Source organism: Candida parapsilosis, contig 006372, assembly GCF_000182765.1.
Source record: "Candida parapsilosis strain CDC317 annotated contig 006372".
NCBI lineage: Eukaryota > Fungi > Ascomycota > Pichiomycetes > Serinales > Debaryomycetaceae > Lodderomyces > Lodderomyces parapsilosis.
The window spans coordinates 1,433,656-1,456,902 of NW_023503283.1; the positions used below are offsets into that span (position 1 = coordinate 1,433,656).

Genomic DNA, 23,247 nt, shown 5'->3' on the forward strand with positions numbered 1-23,247 from the left:
AACATAGATGCTGTCTCATTCTAGATACACACCAAATCGCTACAATGGTAATGGTAACAGGAACTACTCAAGCAGGGGTCAAGGTAGCACTTACTCGTCCAGTCAATCAAATAACGTGAATCATAATCGAGGTTTCAAACGAAAGTACAACTCCACTGATTCGTACTCATCTTCAAGTTCATATAAATCACGTCAAAACTTGTATCAGCAACACTCAACCCCGAAAGATTACGAAAATCGATTTCAAATGTGGATGGGCGATCTTGATCCTTCGTGGACAGAGGAGTCCATTTATACCATGTGGTCCACCTTGGTTGCCCCACCAAAATCTCTTAAAATAATGCGAGATAGACTCAATCCACTGAAACCATCGTATTGTTTTGTTACCTTTGGGGACCAAGAGGCGCTCGATTGGGCATTGCAGAGGAATGGCCAAATGGTACCGAGTACCCAACGAAGGTTCAAGCTCAGTCATGCTAGCGCAAGGAATAACAACCCTAACGTGGGTGGTGGGTCAGGTAGACCCTCAACTGGCGAATTTTCACTATTTGTGGGGGATTTGGCCCAAGATGTCAGCGAAGCTGCATTGTACAGTAAATTCAATTTGAAATATCCAAACGAAATCAAACTGGCAAGAGTTGTAATTGACCAGAACTCCAAACTAGGGAAGGGATTTGGGTTTGTCAAATTTTTCCATAGCGCAACCATGGAAAGAGCTTTGAAGGAGATGCAAGGTGTAATGTTGGGATCAAAAGCAATCAGAGTTGGTATAGCTGCGGGGTCGGAGACAACTCAAACCAATCATGCTCAGTCCAAGCCTGATCTTAAAAAATTAGCGGTCGCTCAGAATCAACCTGAACTAAATGCTGATACGGACGAGAGAAACACAAACATCACCATATCAGGGTTGTCATCAAACTTCACAGCGAGGGAACTCGAGCTAGTATTTTTGAGCTTTGGCGACTTGATATATTGCAAGCTCTCGCGTGATTTACAAAAGGGTTATGTTAAATTTGTTTCGCGAAATGCAGCTGAGCTCGCCATGACACAATTGAGTGATACAGTTCTTCATAATTGTCGCTTGGAGCTTACCTGGGGAAGTAGTACGAAAACGGGGGATGATGCATTTAAGTATGAGCCAGAGATTGAAGGTGTCTACGAAAGAGATGAAAAACCACTATTATTGTACGTGTCAAGTGAATATCCACATAAAAACTTGGGACTGCAAACAAGCGACGAACTCAATGCTTATGTAAACGGGTGGGATGGGTGTGAAGGCATGTCAACGCAACAAGTAAATGAGTTTTATTTGAAAAACAAGTTGGCAAGGGAGCATCTAGTGTAATCAATCACCCCTTTATTTAAAGTATATAGTGCTACAATACAAAGATTGATTTGCCACTCCCTTCCCTCGTGAGCAGAGAGTTGACTTGACTTGACTTCTAGCACCTTCCTTCACGTGGGTCTCCCCAGAACCATCATCTCATCTCTGAAAAACCCAACACGTTTGCGCCTCTTTGTCTTGTGCTTTTGCTTTTGCATCCAAAACGCATGAGCAAGTCGTAAAACCTATGTAAAGAAAAATAACAAACCTCATAATAAACTTAGTGCTCTCTTCCCACCACATCACAATGTTGCCACATCAGAGAGAAAACTCTCCATTCCGGTCTAAACCTGTCTCTAGAGTAACGTCGTCAACGCGATTGAATCAGTTAGCGCAAGAATCGAGGGGTCCTTTAGGTAACAGCTCTAGACCATCCACGCCGGGAACATACGTACCCTCCTCATTGAATCCGCTGAAATATGCACCAAACACTCAAGACAATATAGAAGATAAGATACGATCAAACGAGGAGCTTGCAGCTTTCAACCTGTTACCCATCGTGGCAAAGATTGGCGGTTTCAGAGAAGCGTTGGATACGCTAAGCAATGGTATCTCACATTACAAAGAGGATGAGTTTTACACGAACATGGAGAGAATAATCGAGACAAACACGAGCCTTGAAAAGGAAGTTCACGAGTTGAGCAAACACAAAGAACGCAGTCAGGAGCTCGTACGACTTTCAAATCTCAACAAGGAATTCGAAACTAAGTCCAAAGATTATTTGAAAACCTTGGTGCAATTGAGAAATGATTTGAAGAGGTTGCCAAGTACCGCTGATACTGACAGTGAATTGGAGAATTTAAAATCTCCGGTAGATGTCGAAAGTATATTGAATTACTCCATGAAGCTAGCGAAGTTCACCAAGGCACCCACCGCCGTGGGAAATTTGTCATATCAAATACATCCTAATAACTATACATGGCCCGCAGAGGATTCATTGAGACGTGGAATGCTCGCAATGAGTTCGCTACATGCCAATGAGATTATTAAATCAGAGCTTCTCGAGGGCGAAGATGCAGCATTAGACGAAAAAGAAGGAGAAAATGTGGAACATCAGTCCGTGGAAACAAATAAGGACCAACTGCACACCAAGAAGGATCACATTCCCAAGGAGACCCAAAATTCAGTCAAAACAGAGAGTGCTTCACAAGTTGATCTTGATTTGGATCTATTTGATCCTGAAGACGAATATTCAGATTGATTGGAAAAGACATAAAAAATCAAAGAATCCATGTAACAACTGGTTTGACTTAGTCTAAATATTTGTGTCTAAATAATTACAAGCTATTTTTTACCAAATAATTCACTTGGATGTTTGAATGTACCTGTGGCCCTTTCACCACCTAGAATGCAATCCAACTCCAATTGCTTTGAGTACTTTTTGCCACTCTGTAAATGCTCCTTCACGAGATCAGCTAAACCGGAAATAAAAATTTCATTCCCATTCATAGACTCAGCCCTTTTGATCTTCTCAGGGTTCTCGGCATCTTCCATAATCTCTATATCCAACTCATGAAGAGTTTCGATGTGATCCGATGTGAATGCGATTGGAACCAATACGATGCCTTTTATGTCATCTCTTTTCTCCAACTTGTCAATGATCTTGGCCGTTTGCCCACCCAACCATGGCTTTGGACCAACCTGCGATTGCCAAACCAAACGATACGGATTAGAAAATTTCAAGGACTCCATGACCTTGTATACAGTAGCAGCAACTTCAGCTGGGTACGAATCACCCAAATTGACAATTTCCATAGGCAATGAGTGAGCCGAGAAAAGAATGACAATTTCGTCTCTTATTTCTGGTGGAAACTCGGCAAGTTTTTCTTTGATATTGTTTGCAAATGCTTTCACCAAACCAGGTTGTTGAGGCCATCTGTCTATTATTGACCATTCAATTGTCCGTTCAGGGTCTTTCTTTATCGTTTGTCTATAAAGCTCATTGATGGATGACCCAGTAGTTGAGTAAGAAAATTGAGGGTATTGTGAGAAAGCAACAGCACGTTTAATTCCATCCCTTTTCATCTTCTCCAAAGTCTCTTCTGTCAACGGTTTTGCATACCTGAATGCAACATATGGTTTATGAGGCGCCGTTTCAGGGTTTGTTTCATCCAAAATTTCACACACCTTCTTACATTGATATTCCGACCACTTACGAATTGGTGATCCGCCTCCGATCTCATCATAATGCTTCTCGATTGTGGGTGTACGCCTTTTTGCTATGAACTGAGCCAAGGGTTTTTGGAAAATCCCAAAAGGTATCAAGTCACCGTCTTGAAAGAGCTTAAGTAAGAAATCGTGCGTTTCTTCCGTTTTGGATGGTCCACCCATATTCATGAAAACAATACCGGTAGGAAGCTTGCTTGCGGAGGATGTTGAGTTAAATCGGAAGCAGGAGCGAAGTGCGGCCCTTAACCTATATGGTCGACTCATTATTTGTATCATTATGGAACCCAGAAACGTACAACTAAGTAGAATAAAGCCTTGGTAGGTGTTCTCTTTTACTAATGAAGAATCGAAAATTTCATTGTGGTTGCTACTTCGTATATATTACACAAAAACTATGATACATTAGTCAAATAGAAAGCAAAGTCTGGATTCATCAAAGCTAAAAACAATCTTGCGCCTCATAGATGAAAGATTCATTATCCCCCCTGAGTATTTAAAATTTTGATTAGAGATGAAGCTCTACAAAATAGAGTAAAGACATTGTAGATTGTATTGTTCGTTAAGTTCTCAATCGACTTTAGCCATTTTTTCCCGCTGTTTGGAAAACTCTTCCTTTTTGCGGTCAAATATTTCGTTAATTTCTTGGGTGAAGTTAGTGTATGCATCTTTCAAACCATCAAAATCATCTTCAGCGAGAAAATTTCGACTTTTGAACGAGCCCCAAGCGTCTTTCAAATGATGTAGTTCCTCATCGAACTCATCCTTGTCTAAATTTTGAAGGTCATCAAAGGATGGCACTCCCAAGGTTGGCATGGTGTCCTTCTTGTCCAAATTGTTCTCCACCACGTTCATCACTAGGTCATTCTCTTCCTTTGTCAAATTTGAATCAAAACCCTGAGGCTTTACTTGTTGAGCAGCGGCCTTCGTCTTTGAATCCAGTCTCTTGACAGTGAAATACTTTGCAAACGGACCACGATAAACAAAAAACGAGCCCGCAATGACCAACAACAACCAATAGTAGACGGTTTGCCAACAAATTATTGACTTCTTAAAGTCAAGAATTACAAATGGCTGAACGACAAACCCAAATGCAAGCTGTGTGCAAACCCAAGAAACAAAGTCATATACTCTTTTCGTTGGTTTAGGGGTAACTCCATCACTCTCTAAACAATAAGGTCGGATATTCCTTCTGAAAAGTTTGCCAACAGTTTGCAAAAATGCACCAACAACGAACGTCAAATAATAACCTGGCCTTGTACCGTGCCAAAAAGCACTGGTGGCAAAGGTGAAAACAGTGCTTTTGAAACCAGGTTTTTTACCTCTTTTTGCAACTCTCAAGTATATATAATGTTTAAGCCATTTATTAGTGTTTTGGTTCCACGCCTCTAAACATGTGTGAACATTTTGACCTAATTCAAAAGCTATAGGATCAACATTTTGTACCCTATCCCATCTGAACTCTTTTGTCTTTGGATCGTATCCGTTGTACCCAATACCACATAAAATACATGCGCCTTCTGCTATGAGCCAGATGGCATAGTACTTCAATCTGTATAGAAAACCTAAGAGCCACATGTAGAAGATTCTGTAAACGAAACCGTGCTCATTGACAAATTGTTTGGAGAAAACAAACTCTGTACTGACCAACTTGGGAACTTCAAACAAAAGAAATGCCCAAAACAATCCTTGTAGCAACTTCCTCAATGCTTGCCTTCCACTCTTCGGTATCCTTCTTTTTCTCTTTCTACCTGGTCTTTTGTCTTCTGGAACATCATCAAACAAAGTAGAATGAATAAAGTGGTCGTAGTCCATGTAATCAAAAGCTGGCCCAGTTAAAAGCGAAGCATAAAAGAAAGCATAGCCAATAAAGGGTAACAAATTGGGATGCTCATAAATGGCTCTCGACTTATTGTAATCGCTCAACGTATCGCGAGGCTGTTTCCCATCGTGAACACTCCACCCAAAAGCAGACAACTTCATGACTAGTATCATTTGTGCACCAGAGATATCAATCACGGAGGGATCGTACTCAGCAAAGAATTGAAGATGGAAATGTGTGTAAGCCATGTGTATCATTAAAAACAAGAAATTGATCCAAGGCATTTTCGGTGTTCTCAAATATCTCGTAATGAAATACGATCCTAGGGAAGACAATACTAGTGTCCCCAATCCCCATCTCAAATCGCAAATGCCAAAGATGTAAAATGATGACACCAAAACATTGTAGATATTTTTGAAAAAGTATTGTTGATCTGGAATTCGCTTAAAAATTATGCCAAAGGGAAAAGAAAGCAATGTACATAATAGCACCTTCAAACTTGCAGGATCCAAGCCGACAGTATCCAGTAAGTCATTGATCCAGTTTTGGATGAAGGCAACCATGGCGTGGGCTTTGGGAAGTCGCTAATATTATCAATTCTTCTAGCTAATTAAATGGGAACATATGTCCACCAACAATTATTATTTTTTTTCTTTTTTTCCTTCCAATTGTTTTGCGATTTCCACAGTACTATGCAACACCTACAAAGTATCAATCTATAGCCCTACACGTACACATCATCAAAGTAATCAGACTTCTTACTCTTTAGCTTGTACAATTTGGTATCCTTCTTTGATAGCAGAACTGATTGCCTCGTTTGTATATGGGAACGTGTCCAACGCAAATGCAACATCGCTCCACTCTTTTTGGTTCCTGGCTTTTGATAACCTCACGAATAACTTCTCACATAACTGCTTTTGGTGACGCTCTTTATCAACAAATCCAATCAAAAATTTCAATATACGTTTGAACTCGGCATTGCTCAACGATTGATCAGACGATAGTCCACTGAATATATCAATAAAACCGTTGTAAATGGCGTTGTCTTTGGTCGCCAACTCAGCAAAGAATAAACGACACATGTCGCTAATTCCTTGATCGGGGTTCTCCAAACACTTTGCCATAGACGATAATTGACCCTTGACTTTCACTTGACCAGCTAAGATCAAAAACGTTACAGTCATTAAACACGTTCGCTGAACCATGATGTTCTCGTCTGTTAATCGACGATAGATGAAGTCGGTATTTTCATCGATTAATCGGTTGAAACTCACAGCAAGATCTCCCAAGCCCAATACACAATTACATCGAATGACTGGGTCTTTTGACATTTCCATTATTCGCAATAACAATGGCAAATTTTCTTCACAGTATATGGATGAAACACACATAAGTTTTATCAAGCACAACACCGCTTGACGTTGGAGCAAGGTGTTTTTGTATTGTTTGGGCGAAGAGCAAATCTTTCTCGCAAGTGACCCAAAGCTCTTCAATAATGAATTATCTGCATATAATAACTCTTTTTCCTTGACATGAATGACGGCATCTGCAAAATCGTCCTCTGAAGTACCACCAATCATTTCCAACTCGTTGTCTTCTGCACCATCATTCGCGTCTTCATTAGCTTTATTTTTCGATTCGGCTGCATGCTTCTTCTTCTTGAACTGAGCTTCGAGCTTCTCTAAAAATACTATGGTTGATATAGCAACATGTCCCACCATAAAAAGAAGTTGCGAAAGTGAATGACACTTCAGCTTCTCTCCCGAGAATGTACTAAATACCTCCTTTGACTTGGTTTGTATAATCTCTGAGCAAACAGAAACGGGGTCTGACGATATGCTAAAGATTGTGTTTATTGATTGTTCAGCTGTTGGAAACCATTCGTTATCGTTGCACACTTTCAAGAGCACATTTGTAATTCTTTCCATCGCCAACAGTTCATTGGCCAATTTCGGTGTGGTGGAATTTCTATCCACCGTGGACAAAATTCTTTGCAATGCAATACACGTGTATCGGCATAATACCAAATCTGAATGGCCCTTTTCTCCCAAACCTATGTTCAATATTAAGTCGAAACCTTGTTGGACGATTTTATTATCTTCAAGTGCTAGCATCCCCAAAATTTTGATTGCACCACGCCTCTTTTCCTTCAAGGTCTGACCTTCTTCGAGATCTGCATTGTATACATGCCACAACACCTTGACCACATCACTATTAATATACTTTGCCTCGTACATCATACAAAGTAGTTTTTCCAATGAAGCCAAGTCCGCAAGACTAGCTCCAACAGTTAGCTCTATGAGATTACCAGCAATATACGCCGCCTTCTCGGCATTGGAGCCTGCCGGAGCCGACATAAACAAGGATTTGTAACAATCAATGAGATGAGATGCTACCGACTTACCTTCGTCAGAAGAGCCTTTCATCCACACTAGATGCAACATCTTTCGGATTCCATGTTGAGCATTCTCAATGCCATAAGCGTCAACAAGTACTAAAAAATCCATCGCATCTATGGCCTCATTTCTGTTCCTTGAAAATAACAACCGTGACACAACATCAACACTAGAGTGAACCATTTCAATAAAATCTACGGCATCTTTGTAGAAATCAAACTGGAGCTTGACCCTCGCTAAAACAGTTTTATCTGGAAGATCCTGATCAACTGTGTACACATTGTTGCTATTGTCTGCATTGCTTTGAGTATCGCTGTTTTCACTACTTCTTTTTAATGACGTAGTGTTTCCAGTAGGCTCATTAATTTCTCCCGCCTCTGAATCAGCGTTTTCCGACAGTTCAACACCTTCTTCATCCTCAGAAGGGGATTCCTCCTCCATCGATGAAGTAGCACCATCCTCTTGCACTAATCCTTTCTTTAGAGAAGTTGGAACGTAACGCAATAATTCTCTTTCAGCCTCTTCAAGTTTCCCCTTCCAAAACGAAAAATTTAACTGGGTACCATGTACACCTTGAAATTGATGATTAATGATAAGCTTTCCAATCAACTTGATTGTGTTACGTCTCACCAAAGTACTTCTGTCATCCAATGACCGAACCGCAAGCTGCATCATTTTCTGTCTACGATCAGTGAGTTTGATTTTCAATTCGGCAACCTTTGTTAAAGCTTGGAACGCCTTGGTTCTAACAAATGGATTCTGGTCCAAAAACCGCTCTTCCAATAAATTGAGCAACCTGTCCACCTGCTGCTCGTTATGGACACTCATTTCGTCTTGATCCTCACCAGAGTTACCGAGTGATTTTAGTATACTCACAACGATGTTGCCACAAGTCTCCACTACCGAACATCGCAACGTTTGATTGGTATTCGCCAACAACTGGGAAATACTTGTCATTTGACGTAGAATCAGGACGGGATTCAATTCCGAAAGTTTCACCAAAAACTCAGCAATTGCTTTTGGTCCATTTGTATCATTCGAGTTAAAATTTGTTTGAGCAATTTCTCTCAAGACCTCTTCTGACAAAAGACTGTGGTCATACTTTTCAGTCAACATATTCAACAACATAGCGATATATTGTGGTAAATGAGCGTAATAAGTAAGAATCTGGGTTATTGAGTGTCGAATACAGGGTCCATGGGCATGCCTTGTCACTGCCAAGCATAGATCTTCAAAAATAACGATTCTCAACCCCACCACCTTCATCCTCTCCGGGCTCTCCATAAGATTCATTATCGGTCTCGAAAATAGTTCAATATAAGCATCTCGCTCGGGTTTTGTCACAAATATTTTATCCAAATCGAGATTCAACGCGGTTTTTACCACAACCAAAGTATTCTCAACCTCAGTGCAATTCGAATTCCACTTGGCAAGAAATTCCTTTGATAACGACTTTTGAGATCTGGTTGCACTCAACTGCAGAAAATCTTCCTTTGCAAATTGCTTCAATACCACAAATATCAAATACCCATATCTTTCCATGGTGGATTTCACCAGCTCCAATAATTCATGAAAATCATCTTCCTGCATCATACGTTCAAACTGTTGACACACAGCATTGAATGAGGAAACAATAAGATAAGACAACTGCTGCCGTTGCTTCGGATGCAATGTACGAAATCCATGAGTAAGCTCTACGCAATCATCAAACAAATCGGTATTGGTTGTAATAGATTCTGGATTATGCGCTAGTGATTCAATCAATGATTCTAATTTTGTATTGACATTGGAAAACTCAACCTCATAGTTTTTGTCTATATCGAAGTTGTTCACGTAGGACGATAGAGTGAAGTCCATGGCGGTGGTGAAAGCGATGCAAAGAAGGAAGGGCTTTTAAATTAGGATTACATTCTTAAAAAATGTAAACAAAAAAAAAAAAGAATCAACAGACGTGACTACACAAAACTTCTTTTTCGCCCTACACAAACTGTACACGTAAAAGTGTTGATTAATGGAATACACAATTTCTTTGTTTTAGACCACAATGGATTGTTCAATCCCTCAATTTAGAATATCCCTTGACTACCGCTTCCTGGGTCCCTCTCTTTTCATTTTCAATCGCACCCAACAAGTCTTTCAACACAATCGAGTTCCCGGCTCTAACTTCCCTATATCTCAATCCACTATCACCTCGAGCAGAAATTATGGGGCTCTGCTTCCCCTTATTGGAGCTAGAACCACCTTTACCATCAACGTCTGAGCCTACACCACCTCCATTGGCACTGGAATTCATCCAGCTGTACTTCTTTTTTCCAACAGTCATCATGGCTGCCGTGGCATTAGCAGCACGATGTAGAGTTTCATCAGCGCCCGCTTTGCTATCACCATTTTCGCCGTCATTCAGATCGTTGGCGCTCTTTTCAAGTCCCAATGCTATCCTTTTGCTCACTCTCTTCTCCTCTAGCTCTTTTTGTTTCACTGCTATATTGCGCAACTCTCGACTAACTGCTGACCTTTGAGATGAAGAAATGGTGCCATTCTTTTTGGAGGTTGTCAAGACTCCACCTCGTCTTCTGTGACGGGATATGGTGATGGCTTTGCTAGCTATTTGGGCAATCCATGTTTCACATGCACCTGACACAAGATTTAGCATATCTCCATCTTCAAGAAAGTTTTGATTGATTTGATGAGTTTTTGCTACTTTTCCAAGAAATGCCGCTAAATGATATGGATTTAAAAAAGGTGAGACTTTGGGGGCTCGCAGTAAAACATTCTTCTCATTTGTGGCTTCATTCTTACGCAACAGCTGCTGTTGTAACAACAACTCTTCTTCCTCATGTATATTAACACCCGCCGCTGCAATGGCATCATTGAGCTTTGACGAATCTTGCTGATCAAGCTTGCCTTTGTCAATACCGGAACCAGTATTTTTGATACCGTTGAAGCTATCACGTCCAGCAGTTATGACGTCTGTATTGGATGCACCAGATAAATTCTGGTTGTTGTTACTGTTATTCTTATCACCAACCATTTCTGGCACCATCAAGTCTGTGCCAAGTGGTGTATCGCTTGATTCGCTGGGTCTGGACTTTTTTAATTGATTAGTTGAATCAGATTGGTCTGGATAATAACGCTTCAACTCATTGGCGTCTCGAGGTTCCAGCATTGTATAAAATGGAATGGAAAGCAATCGCTTCTTGATATAGTGTTGGTGTGTGAGATCCAACGGAAATTACAAAAATAACATAGGTATTACAGCGCTACCGGCACAATTTGCACCACATGGTAGCGCGAACTTTGTTTATCTACTGATGATGATCATCTCAAATTAAAATTTCATCATCAACAATAGATTTTTCACACACTTGAACTACAATGAGTACCAACCACAACACTATAGCCTTTGAAGGCCATAGGAATTTCCGCTTGAGGTTAATATTGGCCACGTTAAGTGGGAAGCTGGTGAAAATTATCAAAATCCGATCCCATGATTTGAATCCTGGTTTAAAAGATTATGAAGTATCCTTCTTAAGACTACTTGAATCAGTCACTAATGGTTCGCATATAGAGATATCGTACACTGGTACAACAGTTATATACCGTCCCGGAATTGTTATAGGTGGTGAAGTCACTCACAATTGCCCTCATTCCAAACCTATGGGTTACTTTATTTTACCTATGTTGATGTTGGCACCATTTTCGAAAAAGAAATTTAGCATACTATTCAAAGGTGTCACGAATGCGAATGATGATACGGGAGTGGATGCAATAAAGTGGGGACTACTCCCAATCATGGAAAAGTTTGGTGTTCGTGATTGTTTATTGCATATCTTGAAGAGAGGTTCTCTCCCTGATGGAGGTGGCGAGGTACATTTGATTTGTAATTCCTTGATACCGACACCCTTGACTATACATGCAATTGACTTGCCAAAATTTTCGGTGATTCGTGGTGTAGCGTACTGCACTCGAGTGAGTCCATCTATTGCAAATCGTATGATAGATGCTGCAAGGGCAACGTTGAAGCCAAGTGGTTGTGAAGTCAATATAACCGCTGACGTTTGGAGGGGTGAAAATTCAGGAAAATCACCCGGATTTGGTATTACACTTGTTGCCGAATCGAAAAAGGGTTGGCGAATAGTTGTGGAAAATGTTGGTCAAGCAAAAACACTACCAGAAGATTTGGGTGAATTGACTGCTTTGCAATTGATGACAGAAATAACACAAAGTGGCACAATTGGTAGGTATCAGCTAATTATGAGCCTTGTCTTCATGACAATTGGTAAAGAGGATATTGGTCGCATAAAAATACACAAATCCGGAATTGACGAAAATTTGATTTATGCTCTACGAGACATAAAGAACATTTTTGGATCAGAAGCTTTCTTTACTGAAGACGAAGAGGAACCCAATTTTATGATATTGTCAATAAAGGGTAGTGGATTTACAAACATCTCGAAAAAGGTTGCATGATTCTAACCATCAATATATACGATACGTTACCAAAATGAACACCAACCGATATAATGTTGGCATAAATTTTCCACGCTTGTAGCCTGCTGAATTAACTTATCAACCTGAGTTGGCACGTCCAAGCCTTTGAGCCTTTTGATGTCATTACCTGTAAGCTTATCTGTAATTCTTTTCAAAACCAACCCTGCTCTAGCATTTCTGATTTCCAACTCGTTTTGTTTTTGGAGTCTCACTGCCTCGTTTTCGTCAATCTGTCCTGCTCTTAACAATTCACCTATATTAATTTGTGGAACCTTGATTCCTGTGGTCTCAGCCAAAACTCTCGTTGGAAAGTCGAAACCCCAATTAATCAACGGATCATAAGCAAACGCTTCCAAAATGGCCATCAAAGATTCTTTATTGTCTCTCAATACTCTCATCACATGCTCACACGTAATTCTGAATGACCCTTCTATTCCACTCACTTCCATAGCATAATTCAACATACGCGTCAACCTGAATGGCACCTTTTCCGGATATTTTTCTCGCAAAATGGCGGCTTCAAAACAGTCCCCAAAATCAATATGAATAACTTTTCCAGTGATTCTATCGAGCATCAAATTTGAGGGATGCCTATCACCAAGACCCAAAATGTACCCTACCATGGACATAACCGCTAAGGATCTTGTGTAAGTAGTTCTTCTGTCTAACCAAGCTTCCGAAGACTTGGATTTTAACCACAAAACCTTGTACAAATCCTGGCCTCTTGTGTTATCTAACGCACTTGCAAAAACTTCCACTTTTTGCAATAAAGTCAAAATGTCATAATCAGGAGCCATTTGCAACAACAAACGATGCTCAATATTCAACATAATATTTCGAGACTCTCTATAACCTTTGATAAGCATGTGGAAGGTGTCACTATTGGGGACCCATCCAAGTAAACCAACCTTGGGCGAAAGAGGTATTGCTGGGTACCGTTGGATGTCCAAGTGCCTCTTGAAACACTCTGGGTCGTTTACAAGCAATGTATTGACCAAACCAAACAATTGCATGACTAGGTTATCTTGTCGAATATCTTCGTGACCTTTCAAAAGGTATTGATAATCTTTCCCGTTGCTTCCTCTGCAAGAAAGCTTCCTTGGCCTCTGTTTAGATGAAATAACCGAAATTGTTGGATCAAACTTCATAATCCGAATTACCGGCTTTCCCGCTTGATAAGTACCAGGAACGACTAATTCCAAATCGCGAGCCTTATCCAACAACGGCGACACAAACTGCAATTCAAGAGTTACCAATTGAGGCAACTGCCTAGTAATTCTTCGAAACACATTGTAATATATGTCCCAAGCTTGGTTCAAATTGGTCATGTCCTTAGTTCTTCTAAAGTTCAATACCCACTCAAAAGCATCTGCTAACTCCCTTCCAAATGCATTAGCAAAAGCTTGCTCCCTCATAGTCTCGGGTCCCTTTTGCAACATGTGATGTAATGGTTCCAAAACCTCATACATCTTCGACGTGTTGCGCTCACCAAAGAATAATCTTGAGGCATCTTCCAAACCTTCATACCACTGTTCGTGCCACAAAACGGCAACCCTGATTAGCTCTGTACTAACGAGCTCAGCCTGATCTACCAAACTGGCCGAGTGAAATCTCATTTTCTCAATTATCGATTGAGCGGCTTTCTTTCGGCTCGCGGATTCCGACGTTATCGCCACAGTCAAAGGATAAACCAATGCCTGTGGATGTGCTTTACCTAGGTCACTCAAGAGTCCAAATAATGACCTACTCACGACTTCATTGGGTTGGTGAATCCGAGATATAAGCTGCGGCACTACTTCCAACCAGTTGTCAATTTTCACCATATTAAACCCTTCAGTCATTGCTTGAGCTGCCTCGGGAATTCCACCAAACTTAAACCACAAAGTGAGTAAACGAAGCATATCCTGAAGCGAATTTGAATTGGATAGCGCTATTGAGTGAAAAAAACCTTTGATAGAAGGAATAACGTGCCTTTGAACTGCCTCCATTGGAATTTCAAGGTTGGCTGTCAGATTATTCTGTTGAGGCTGGCCCGTTTTGGATGGTCTTCGCTGTAGGGCACCCTCGACATTTCCTCGTTCATCCAAAGTATCTATTTTATTGCTTGTTTCCTTCTGACTTGTATACAATGAAATGACTTCAAAATTTGCCAATGCCCAGTTGTGCCAAGCTTTGTACCACTTACTGTCAAAGTGTGTCGCCAACAAATAGGCACCAAGAATTATTTCTGAAGTTTCTGATCGCCAGTTGTTGTTTAAAGCTATTTGCCATTCACCTTGTTTCAAAAAACACCTAGCCAAAAGTCGAGTATATTCTTCGACATGTTTTGGAACACCAGGCCCTTCTGTCGGCAATGGCTGAGTTATCAAATCGTTTGGATTAAGGCCAAGATCTTGGGACATTCTGGTGGTGAAATCAACCAAATGACGCAACGCCTCAGGCCTTTGCCCTTTTGCCCACATATATTTTAGCTGGGCATACACAACCTGTGGTGGTGCACGTGAAGGATTATCAGGGGTCCCTTCCTCAAGTAGCAAGTTCAATGATTTTTCTGCCAAATTTAGCCTACCCGATTTTCTACAAAGGTTGGCAAACTTGATCCACATGTCCATGTCCTGCTTTGGCTTGATAACTAAAGCTCTCACTTTCAACATACGTTGCCAGATATCAACGTTTCTTTGACAACCAAGTAACCTCGTGTTCCATGTCTTGCGCATCACTGTTCGTTTTTCGGATCCTTGAGGCAAACACTTGTATTTTATAATTTCCTCCAACTCTGCTAGCATTTGGACTCTCACTACCACACCATATGCACTACTGTAGCTCTCACTAACAAGGGCAGTAATTTCCGTTACCAAAAGATCTCGTGCTTTCAGGATATGCTCAGAAGCGTCTTCAAAATTATTTCTATGCAAGCTCAAGATCGCATTAAAAAAGGCCTTATCGGGCGATGCAGCCTTCATGACTTTGATGCAGGAATCCATTCTATCCCATTGACCCAATCCCCACGCGGCAGCTGCGGCTAAAGGTGCCACATTTCGTTTTATGTCACTGGATGAGGTGTCCCACTTGGCACGAGCTAGCTCTGATAATTGTTCCCATTCTCCCAAAGCATGAAAGCATCTCATCTTACCCATGGTAATCTCCATATTGTCAGGCTCAGCTTTTTCCCTTTCATTGTACGCTTTCAATGCGTCATCCCAACGATGAAGTTTTTCATACCACGTCTCTTTAAGCTGAAGATCGTGATGCAATTGCGCATGCTTCAAAATACCAATGGCGGCATCCGATTGTTGAAGTTGATTGTTGATGCTTATTAATGATTCTATAGTAGGTGTTGTCGGCTCTTCGTAGAACTCCAACTCCTTGTAATGTAAAGCCTTAGCAAATGCATGACTTCGTTGCGCATATTGCCCCAACGTGGAAATGGCAATAGGAAGAGACTTATCATCATGTTCCATGAACTCTGCCAAATTGAGTAATATTTGATGAATTTCTGGTGGGTTCGTAGGAGAGGAAAGAGCAATACAAAACGATTGCACAAGCTCTTCTTTGTGTTGCGAGTATAGCTCACTCCAGCAACTGGCAAAACTAGCGTTAAACAAGTCTTTTGCTAAAGGGTAATAATCAGCAGCAAGTCCAGCACAGGCTCTAATTGCATGAGAAGGACTTTGCAAAAGCAATTCTTTACTCAACCGACCAATCCACTCCTGCCAGTCCTCCTTAGTTCTTCTTTGGCTTGCATCCCAAGCTGCTTTCAAAACTGCTTGATTGACGGGAAGTTTCTTCAGTGGCATTTCCGAATCGCCTGCATCAAATCCGCCACGATCGTAGTCTTTGTACAGGTCTAGGTGTAGAGGCAACGGGTCGCCATTTAGCAATTTACCAACAAGTTGCTCAAATTTGAGAGCTTGAATCTTATTTTGCATCAACGTTTTTTGGATGATTGGTACAAAGACTGTAAACTCCGTTCCCAACTGAAGAAGCATGTGATTGAGTGTGGTTATACAAGGCTCTCTCAATTCTTCAGGACCCAGGTTCAATAATCTCAAAATCGGGTGAATTATTCTTGAAGACATATCATTCAATATAACGTTTCTCGACAATTTTCCAATAGTATCTATTGCTGCCTTCCGTAACTCCAAAGGCCCTACTTCAAACATCTTTACAATTGTGGGAACAATAATATCAACATAATCCTCAATATTCTGCCCAAAGATGACAAAGCTCTTCAACACATGTAATGACGATACCCTTTTGGCAGATTTGTCATCCTCAAAAACACCAAGGAGTAAAGTAAGCACATCGGATAAGTAAATTTTGAATTCTCCTTCCAAGGCTCTTGATATTGATTGAATGACATTAATAATGGTCACTTGCAAATTCAATTGCGCATTAATGTAAAAAAATTCTTTGATTGCTTTGAAAATCTCATCCAAAAAAGGTCGTATATGCTGTTTCACGATTAGGATAATATCCCCCAATTGTTGAAAATAAAACTTGAGCATTGATTGTTGACATGTGCGCATCCCATTAATAATCCCTGGAATGATTTGCGGCAAGAATGTAACGCATCGAAGACCCAAAGTTTGAAAAATGTACATAATGGATTGGATGACCTTTGTATGATGTACACTCAAAGAAGGATCTTTCAAGATTTTCATCAAGTTTGTGATCGCCACAGTTGGATAGTATTCTTCATTGGATGGCGACATTCCCTGCATTAGTAATGCAACATCGACAGGTGGTGCATTTTGTTCAGCTGGAATACTTTTTGAGCTTTGTTCCACTTCCCTATGCTTGTATGGATCCAAAGCCCCTAGTATACCCAAAAGCCTTACCGTCTCTCTTCGAATTTGAATGGAGTTATCAGACTTCAAAATAGACACCAACATACCTAAAAGTTGAGGGTAGTCGAGTAGTGGCTGAATAACGTATCCAGACGAAGAGGACAACTGTCCCAAAGTTTTCAATGCCACGTCCCTTTTGTAGGATGAGCTCTGATCTTGAAATGTTTCGAGGATCAATGGCATCAAATTCGGAATAAATGGTTTCAAATCTTCTCCACCGACAACAGCGAGATCCCCAAGACATTTGATGGCGCTCGATGCCACTGATGAGCTGGCGTCTTTGGCTCCGGGTAATAAGGCCTCAACTATAGGTTTGACGTATGGCCGAGTGAGCTCTTTCGAACTGCTAATAAGTGTCGACAACAACATTGCAGTTTCTTCCTTTTTTCGGCTAGTTGTTGAATACTCAAGCTTCGATAAAAGTTGAATCAATGTTTTCCTCAAAAAGGGGGCAATATAAGCAGGGTTAATGGAGGACAATTTCCCCAAAATCTTCATTGCAATCTTTCTCACCTCAAAAATCTCATCATTTAAGGCAATGAAAAGTAATCTGACATTATCAGCTTGAGATAACTGGGGACCGAAATTGCTTGCATTTGCTAAAGCGTCAAGACCAGCAACTCTGATTTCGAGCACAGGATCGGTAATGGATATAGCTAATAGTTTTCCCAAAACCTCGTTCACAGCATTCAATGCATTGATGCTCACTTGCTGACAGATAGGATCTTTCACAAAAATTTCGCAAGATGTACGAGTTGCAGTGAGCCTCACCCGAGGACTCTCACTTTCAAGATACGTAATGGTACAAAAGCGTACGAATTCATTCAAATGGTAGTTTTCAAACTCAAATGCTGCCAACATTTCCAAAGCCTGTACTATAATGGCGTTGTCCAATTTTTCATACCGCTTTGGATCGGACTTGATACTATTGATGCTCATGCCAGTATCTCTCGAAATCATTATGAGACGACAGTTCTTAGCCAAATTTTGCTTAACCTTGATAGTACCGTAAGGAGAGCCGGGGGGTTGAAATCCTTTACCGGATAAAACCAAGCTTAACAAATTCAATAGCTTTTCATTGATTAAATTTGTCAATGTCGGTATATTAGTAATCAACGTTTGCAAAACTTCCTGCATGTGCTTGGAAAGTGAGCAGTTTGCAAACATCATATCCAAAATGTCTCTTTGCAAATGCTTAGTTAGAGCTGGACCAACTGCTATAGATAATTTTCCTATGCAATCGAAAATGGCCGGCTCGGTTTCTTTCCTGCTTGCAGTGTACTTTGAACCTGATGACAAAGAAGCAATGTTTGCCGAGATTACATTAATATTTTCATTTTGCGCAGTCGCATTCGCCAAGATCAGTTGAACACCAGAGCTAGACGTATATGCCAACCCTTCTCTGATGTTGTCTAGAATTGCGTCTAAATAAGTTGCTGTTTGATTTCCAACCTGTAATGATATCAAGCCAATGCTGCGGAATATGGCACTTTTGTCGGAATTTGCAACCTCACTATGTTGATTCTTGTAGTTTTTCAACTGCGATAAATAGTAGTAGAAAGTTCGATGAAGATACTTTTCAACAAAAAGCTCGGTATTCACTTTGCATAATGAAGGGATGACATTGGCCAATTCTTGCCTCACTACAGGCAGTTTGTGATGCTTGTATAACATAGTATTCTCGTACATCACCTCAAAACGTGAAACAATGAATGGATCATTATAATAATGCAACAATTCTCTGTACACAAGTAAAGATCCATGTACATTTTCAGTTGATTGCGAATTGGTGTGGATTAAATTATATGAGCTCAGATTGTCTCCTCCTTTGTGGCCACCGCTATTCTGACCTAATATATCCGATGCGAGGTCAATTAGTTTCCTGATCCAGTACAGCCGAGCAGTAGGATCTCTATGGTAGAGTATCAGCATACAATTTTGCAACGCCACTGCTGCATCCAATCTGACGATAAGCTTGTAGTCCCGTAACGGAGACCACAAATTTTCAAAAATCTGACTTGTCAATGGGTAGAGCAATGTAGGCGCATAGTCAGCCAATGCCGTGATGATCAAAATTGCAGCGTGCCTTCGGTTCTCATGTTGCCTACTATCACTCTGGAGCCACTCAATGGCTCTCTTTGCCTCGTAGTCAACAAAGTCACCAGTCAAATTTCCACCTAGCGTAGCTAGCCTCCCTAAAGTTTTTGTTGCTTGTCTCATGATTACCAAGTCGTTGGATAATATCAATGACCCGAGATAGTTTGAAAATCTGGCTGTTTTGCTAGCATTTTCCTTTCCAACGCCCGAGTCAAATTCAATTAATGTGTTGAGAGCAGCTATTCCACCCAACACTTCTGACGTCTTATCTCTGTGCAAAAGATCAAAGATTGTTTTGTTGATATCATTGTTGTATCTGTTGAATTGTTCAGTTGTCAAATCTCTAGCTATCGATGATAAGTAACTGAATAATTCCTGCGCAAACCGTTGTCTCTCTTCTTCAGAGTTCGAAGTTAGTCCATGAAATATCTCCGTTAATGCCAAGCCATCTACGACTTGCGGGTGCACAGTTGATGTAGTTGACATCTCGGGTAGCTGGTTATGTTTAGAGGGAATCTTTTCTTTTCTAATTTTGGTTTTTCTCGAACCTTTCTGGTGGTACAGAAAAATGCACAGAGACCACTACAACGAAAATTTCCAGTCCGCCCGCCACAAAGCATATACAAAGTTCAACCTTTGTTTTATTGACTTACAGCTGCGTCTGATTAAACTATTCTCCACTTCTATTCCATCGTTTACTAAAATTGCTACTTTAAGGCACAGAGAATAAAGAGAAATTCCTTACAATGCTTGGTCCATATTCGTCATAATCGCTCTTGGTGTAGCAAAAGCTTTTGAATTCGGATGTTTGTGCCAACAAGCTTCCTCCAAACCAAACAGCGTTTCTTTGCTTTTTGTGGGAAATGACTTGAACGTCTACTCCACTGCTTTGTACACCGCTCAATTCTTCACTTAATCCGACCCTTTCCTTGACAATTGCTTTCAAATCTCTTTGCAACCTTTTACCAAAATCTTTAAACATCGTAGATCCACCGGACAAAACAATGTTTTTGTACAATTTCTTTCTCACATCAATTGGTGATGCTTGTATCACTTGATCAACCACAATTGGTAATGGGGTAAGAAAGTCAGATGAACAAATTTCCGGATTGAAAAAAATCTCTGGTGCTAAGAACCGTTCATAACCTACATCAACTGTCTTATTTTTATTTCTATCAGTGTACTCAACAATGTATTGAGCAAACTTTTCTTGTGGATACTGGTCAAACTTGGCAAATTCTTGAACGATATCAGGGCAAACATAACAAAATTGTTGTTTGATTCTTTCCGCAGTCTGCAAACTGGTATCAGCTTCACCCCTGTCTCTCAACAATTGTTGAATAAACAATGTAATATCTCTACCAGCCAATGGAATGTTTTTAATGGCAGCACCAATCACATACCCTTCGGCGACTGGAATAACATGAGTAACACCATCACCAGAATCAATAACTGTTCCGCTCAATGATCTGTCCTGTACTTTTGGGGACGTCCATGAAGCTGCTAATGCTAGGACAGCTTGCACGGCGATATATAATCCCGCACAATTGAAACTTTCAAACATAATTTCCGCAGTGCTTTCTCTATTCTCAGGAGGATTTAATGGTGGCTCGGTTAACAAAAAGTAGTGATCTTCAGGCTCACATCTCAAGTATTTGAATATTGAGCTTTCCCAAAACCTTTCCATTTGATCCCAATCTTCGATCTGGCCATGTCTGATTGGATAGTGCAATCCATATTGTGGTCCACTGGCAGCTTCAATTGCTTCGTCGCCAATATAAAAATCTAGATCTTCCAATCCTCTTTTCGATGACAAATTCGAGGAGCGAGCTGTGCTTTTATTGGCCTTAGAGGAAGCTGAGGATGTGGCAATCGCAGTTGGAAAGACAAACGATGGAGAATCATTACCTGCGAACCCTAACTTGGTCAACCCTGTACCATTGTCCATCACAACTGCTGGTGTTCCTAAACTCATTGCTTCAAGATTTAATGTATATGCTAGGAGTAAAAGGTGATGTCTTTAAGGACGATTTAATTGCTATCTGAGTTTCCAAAGCTTGTAGTGAGAGAACAATTGGCTTGTAATTTTTTCGTTGAATCTACAACCGAACGGTTTCAAAGTACATTTTCAATTTTTAGTCACCATTCGCACTACCAACTTAGTCGGTCTACAGAAAACATATGCCATTAAAAAGTGACAAGTCTCATTCTTTGTATCTATATCAGTATTACTCCTTCAGTATTCATCTGTTCCACTAATAATCACATCATTAATCTTCAAAATCATTCTAGTTAATTGAGTGGCTAACAATAATTGTTGTTTTTTTCCAATTAATGGATCAATCACAAACAATTCCTTCATATCATTGGTGCCATTACCTAGACAATCAACTCCCAAACGTGAGTTATTTTCATTCACTTGTTTCGCCTTTAGGTAACTCAAAGTCTCGATTGGGTCTAACCCAGAATTTTCAGCTAATGTCAAGGGGATGGTATCCAATGCAGCTGCAAATGCCCTAAATGCATACTGGTCGATTCCCTTTTGTTTGTCAGCCGCTTCAGATACTGCTAAAGAGCAAGTAATTTCTGCTGCACCTCCTCCATAAACAACACTATTCTCCCTGATCAAATTACGTACAACGCATAAGGAATCGTGTAAAGCTCTGACTCCCTCAGATATGATCATTTCGTTAGATCCTCTGATAAAACAAGTAACTGCTTTGGTATTGGAGCATTCTTCTATTACCAACATGTGGTCTTTGGTGGTTCCAAATTCTAATTCTTTGATAACACCAGCTTTACCCAACTTGTCGGCAGTCAAGTCTTCGAATCGGGGAACAATACGACCGTTGGTGGCAATTGCCAAAAGTTCCAATTCTGACCCTCCAATCCATCTGATTGCATTCAATCCATTGGCTAACAATAGGTGGTTTGCTTCATCATCAAAACCCCATTGACAGGCAACAACATTTGCTCCAGATGCTTTTACCAGATCAATCATTTCCTGAAACTTTTTTTGTTCGTATTCTTGTAGTACCTTGAATTCTTCAACGGTGGAAATGTCCAATTTGTGCTTCGTCTTTGGCTTTGGGGGTTCAAATGGACAGGTTAAAATTGCTATTTTGCAATCTCTTACCACCTTTGGCATCTGCGGATGACTAAAATCCTTGTCCAACAAAACACCTTTGATCAATCTGGAGTCTTCCACGGAACCACCGACTTTCTTTTCGACTTTGATCAATTCGAAATCAACGTCTCTTCTGTCGATATCGGCAACAGCAAGTACGGCATCCACTGCCATGTGAGCGAAATGGTCATGTGCTTTGGAAACAATTTTTGAGCCAAGAGATGTTTTTGCTGCCTTCAAAAGATTCGACTTGTTGTCAATGGTGACTTCATCCGCAACGTTGTTCAATTGCTCAACTGCAATCTTACAAGCCTCATCAAATCCATTAGCAATCTTGATTGGGTGTATTCCCTTTTCAATCAATTCCAACGCTTGATCTAATAGAGCACTTGCTAATACAACAACACCTGTGGTACCATCACCAATCTCATCATCTTGAGACCTGGACAACTCAACCAAAAGTTTAGCAATTTGATTATCCAAATCCATCTGGGAGAGAATAGTTGCACCATCATTGGTTATAGTGATATCGCCATCTTGACTTATCAAAATCTTATCAAGTCCCCTGGGTCCCAAAGAGCTTTTGACAATCTTTGCAACTGATCTGGCAGCTAGAATATGCGATTTAGTTGCTTCAATGCCATGTTTCCTCTGTTTCTTTCCCTGATCTCTAACGATAATGAACGGTCTACCCATTTCATCTTGGGCGACGATTGCATTCGATAAATCAGGCATACCCTGGGGTGCTGCTGCCATTGTCGTTTGTATATGATAAAGAAGTTGTTGTATAAAAGTGTATCCTAGATTTGAATTTTTTTTTTCTACGTCAAGTTTCTTTCACCTTCTTTAGAACATGAGACGTGAAAGTGCATGGAGGTCGACAAATGTCTACAACAGAGATGAAATAGTATCTA

The 23,247-nt window shown here is 40.5% G+C and overlaps 10 protein-coding genes across 10 annotated transcripts; 3 read left to right on the forward strand and 7 right to left on the reverse strand. All coding sequences in view use genetic code 12, as the record gives it.

The window, feature by feature from the left end:
* Positions 1 to 7: 7 nt before the first annotated feature.
* Positions 8 to 1,345, forward strand: CPAR2_406300 (uncharacterized protein; the record flags this gene model as incomplete). Its single annotated transcript, XM_036811564.1, has 1 exon — positions 8 to 1,345. One exon carries the CDS (start codon positions 8 to 10, stop codon positions 1,343 to 1,345), a length of 1,338 nt encoding a protein of 445 aa, XP_036667988.1.
* A 286-nt stretch (positions 1,346 to 1,631) lies between these two features.
* MED4 (Med4p) lies at positions 1,632 to 2,585 on the forward strand (the record flags this gene model as incomplete). The annotated part of the gene is made up of 1 exon (XM_036811565.1): positions 1,632 to 2,585. One exon carries the CDS (start codon positions 1,632 to 1,634, stop codon positions 2,583 to 2,585), a length of 954 nt encoding a protein of 317 aa, XP_036667989.1.
* An 83-nt stretch (positions 2,586 to 2,668) lies between these two features.
* HEM15 (ferrochelatase) lies at positions 2,669 to 3,715 on the reverse strand (the record flags this gene model as incomplete). Its single annotated transcript, XM_036811566.1, has 1 exon — positions 2,669 to 3,715. The coding sequence occupies one exon, from the start codon at positions 3,713 to 3,715 to the stop codon at positions 2,669 to 2,671; it is 1,047 nt and encodes a 348-aa protein (XP_036667990.1).
* A 405-nt stretch (positions 3,716 to 4,120) lies between these two features.
* LPT1 (lysophospholipid acyltransferase) lies at positions 4,121 to 5,935 on the reverse strand (the record flags this gene model as incomplete). Its single annotated transcript, XM_036811567.1, has 1 exon — positions 4,121 to 5,935. One exon carries the CDS (start codon positions 5,933 to 5,935, stop codon positions 4,121 to 4,123), a length of 1,815 nt encoding a protein of 604 aa, XP_036667991.1.
* Positions 5,936 to 6,130: 195 nt separating this feature from the next.
* On the reverse strand, positions 6,131 to 9,625 carry YCS4 (condensin subunit; the record flags this gene model as incomplete). The annotated part of the gene is made up of 1 exon (XM_036811569.1): positions 6,131 to 9,625. One exon carries the CDS (start codon positions 9,623 to 9,625, stop codon positions 6,131 to 6,133), a length of 3,495 nt encoding a protein of 1,164 aa, XP_036667992.1.
* Positions 9,626 to 9,821: 196 nt separating this feature from the next.
* Positions 9,822 to 10,934, reverse strand: TAF4 (Taf4p; the record flags this gene model as incomplete). Its single annotated transcript, XM_036811570.1, has 1 exon — positions 9,822 to 10,934. The coding sequence occupies one exon, from the start codon at positions 10,932 to 10,934 to the stop codon at positions 9,822 to 9,824; it is 1,113 nt and encodes a 370-aa protein (XP_036667993.1).
* Positions 10,935 to 11,143: 209 nt separating this feature from the next.
* Positions 11,144 to 12,238, forward strand: RCL1 (rRNA-processing endoribonuclease; the record flags this gene model as incomplete). The annotated part of the gene is made up of 1 exon (XM_036811571.1): positions 11,144 to 12,238. One exon carries the CDS (start codon positions 11,144 to 11,146, stop codon positions 12,236 to 12,238), a length of 1,095 nt encoding a protein of 364 aa, XP_036667994.1.
* Positions 12,239 to 12,264: 26 nt separating this feature from the next.
* Positions 12,265 to 19,692, reverse strand: TOR1 (phosphatidylinositol kinase-related protein kinase; the record flags this gene model as incomplete). Its single annotated transcript, XM_036811572.1, has 1 exon — positions 12,265 to 19,692. One exon carries the CDS (start codon positions 19,690 to 19,692, stop codon positions 12,265 to 12,267), a length of 7,428 nt encoding a protein of 2,475 aa, XP_036667995.1.
* A 226-nt stretch (positions 19,693 to 19,918) lies between these two features.
* ARP3 (actin-related protein 3) lies at positions 19,919 to 21,181 on the reverse strand (the record flags this gene model as incomplete). Its single annotated transcript, XM_036811573.1, has 1 exon — positions 19,919 to 21,181. One exon carries the CDS (start codon positions 21,179 to 21,181, stop codon positions 19,919 to 19,921), a length of 1,263 nt encoding a protein of 420 aa, XP_036667996.1.
* Positions 21,182 to 21,442: 261 nt separating this feature from the next.
* On the reverse strand, positions 21,443 to 23,089 carry CCT5 (chaperonin-containing T-complex subunit; the record flags this gene model as incomplete). Its single annotated transcript, XM_036811574.1, has 1 exon — positions 21,443 to 23,089. The coding sequence occupies one exon, from the start codon at positions 23,087 to 23,089 to the stop codon at positions 21,443 to 21,445; it is 1,647 nt and encodes a 548-aa protein (XP_036667997.1).
* Positions 23,090 to 23,247: the final 158 nt, after the last annotated feature.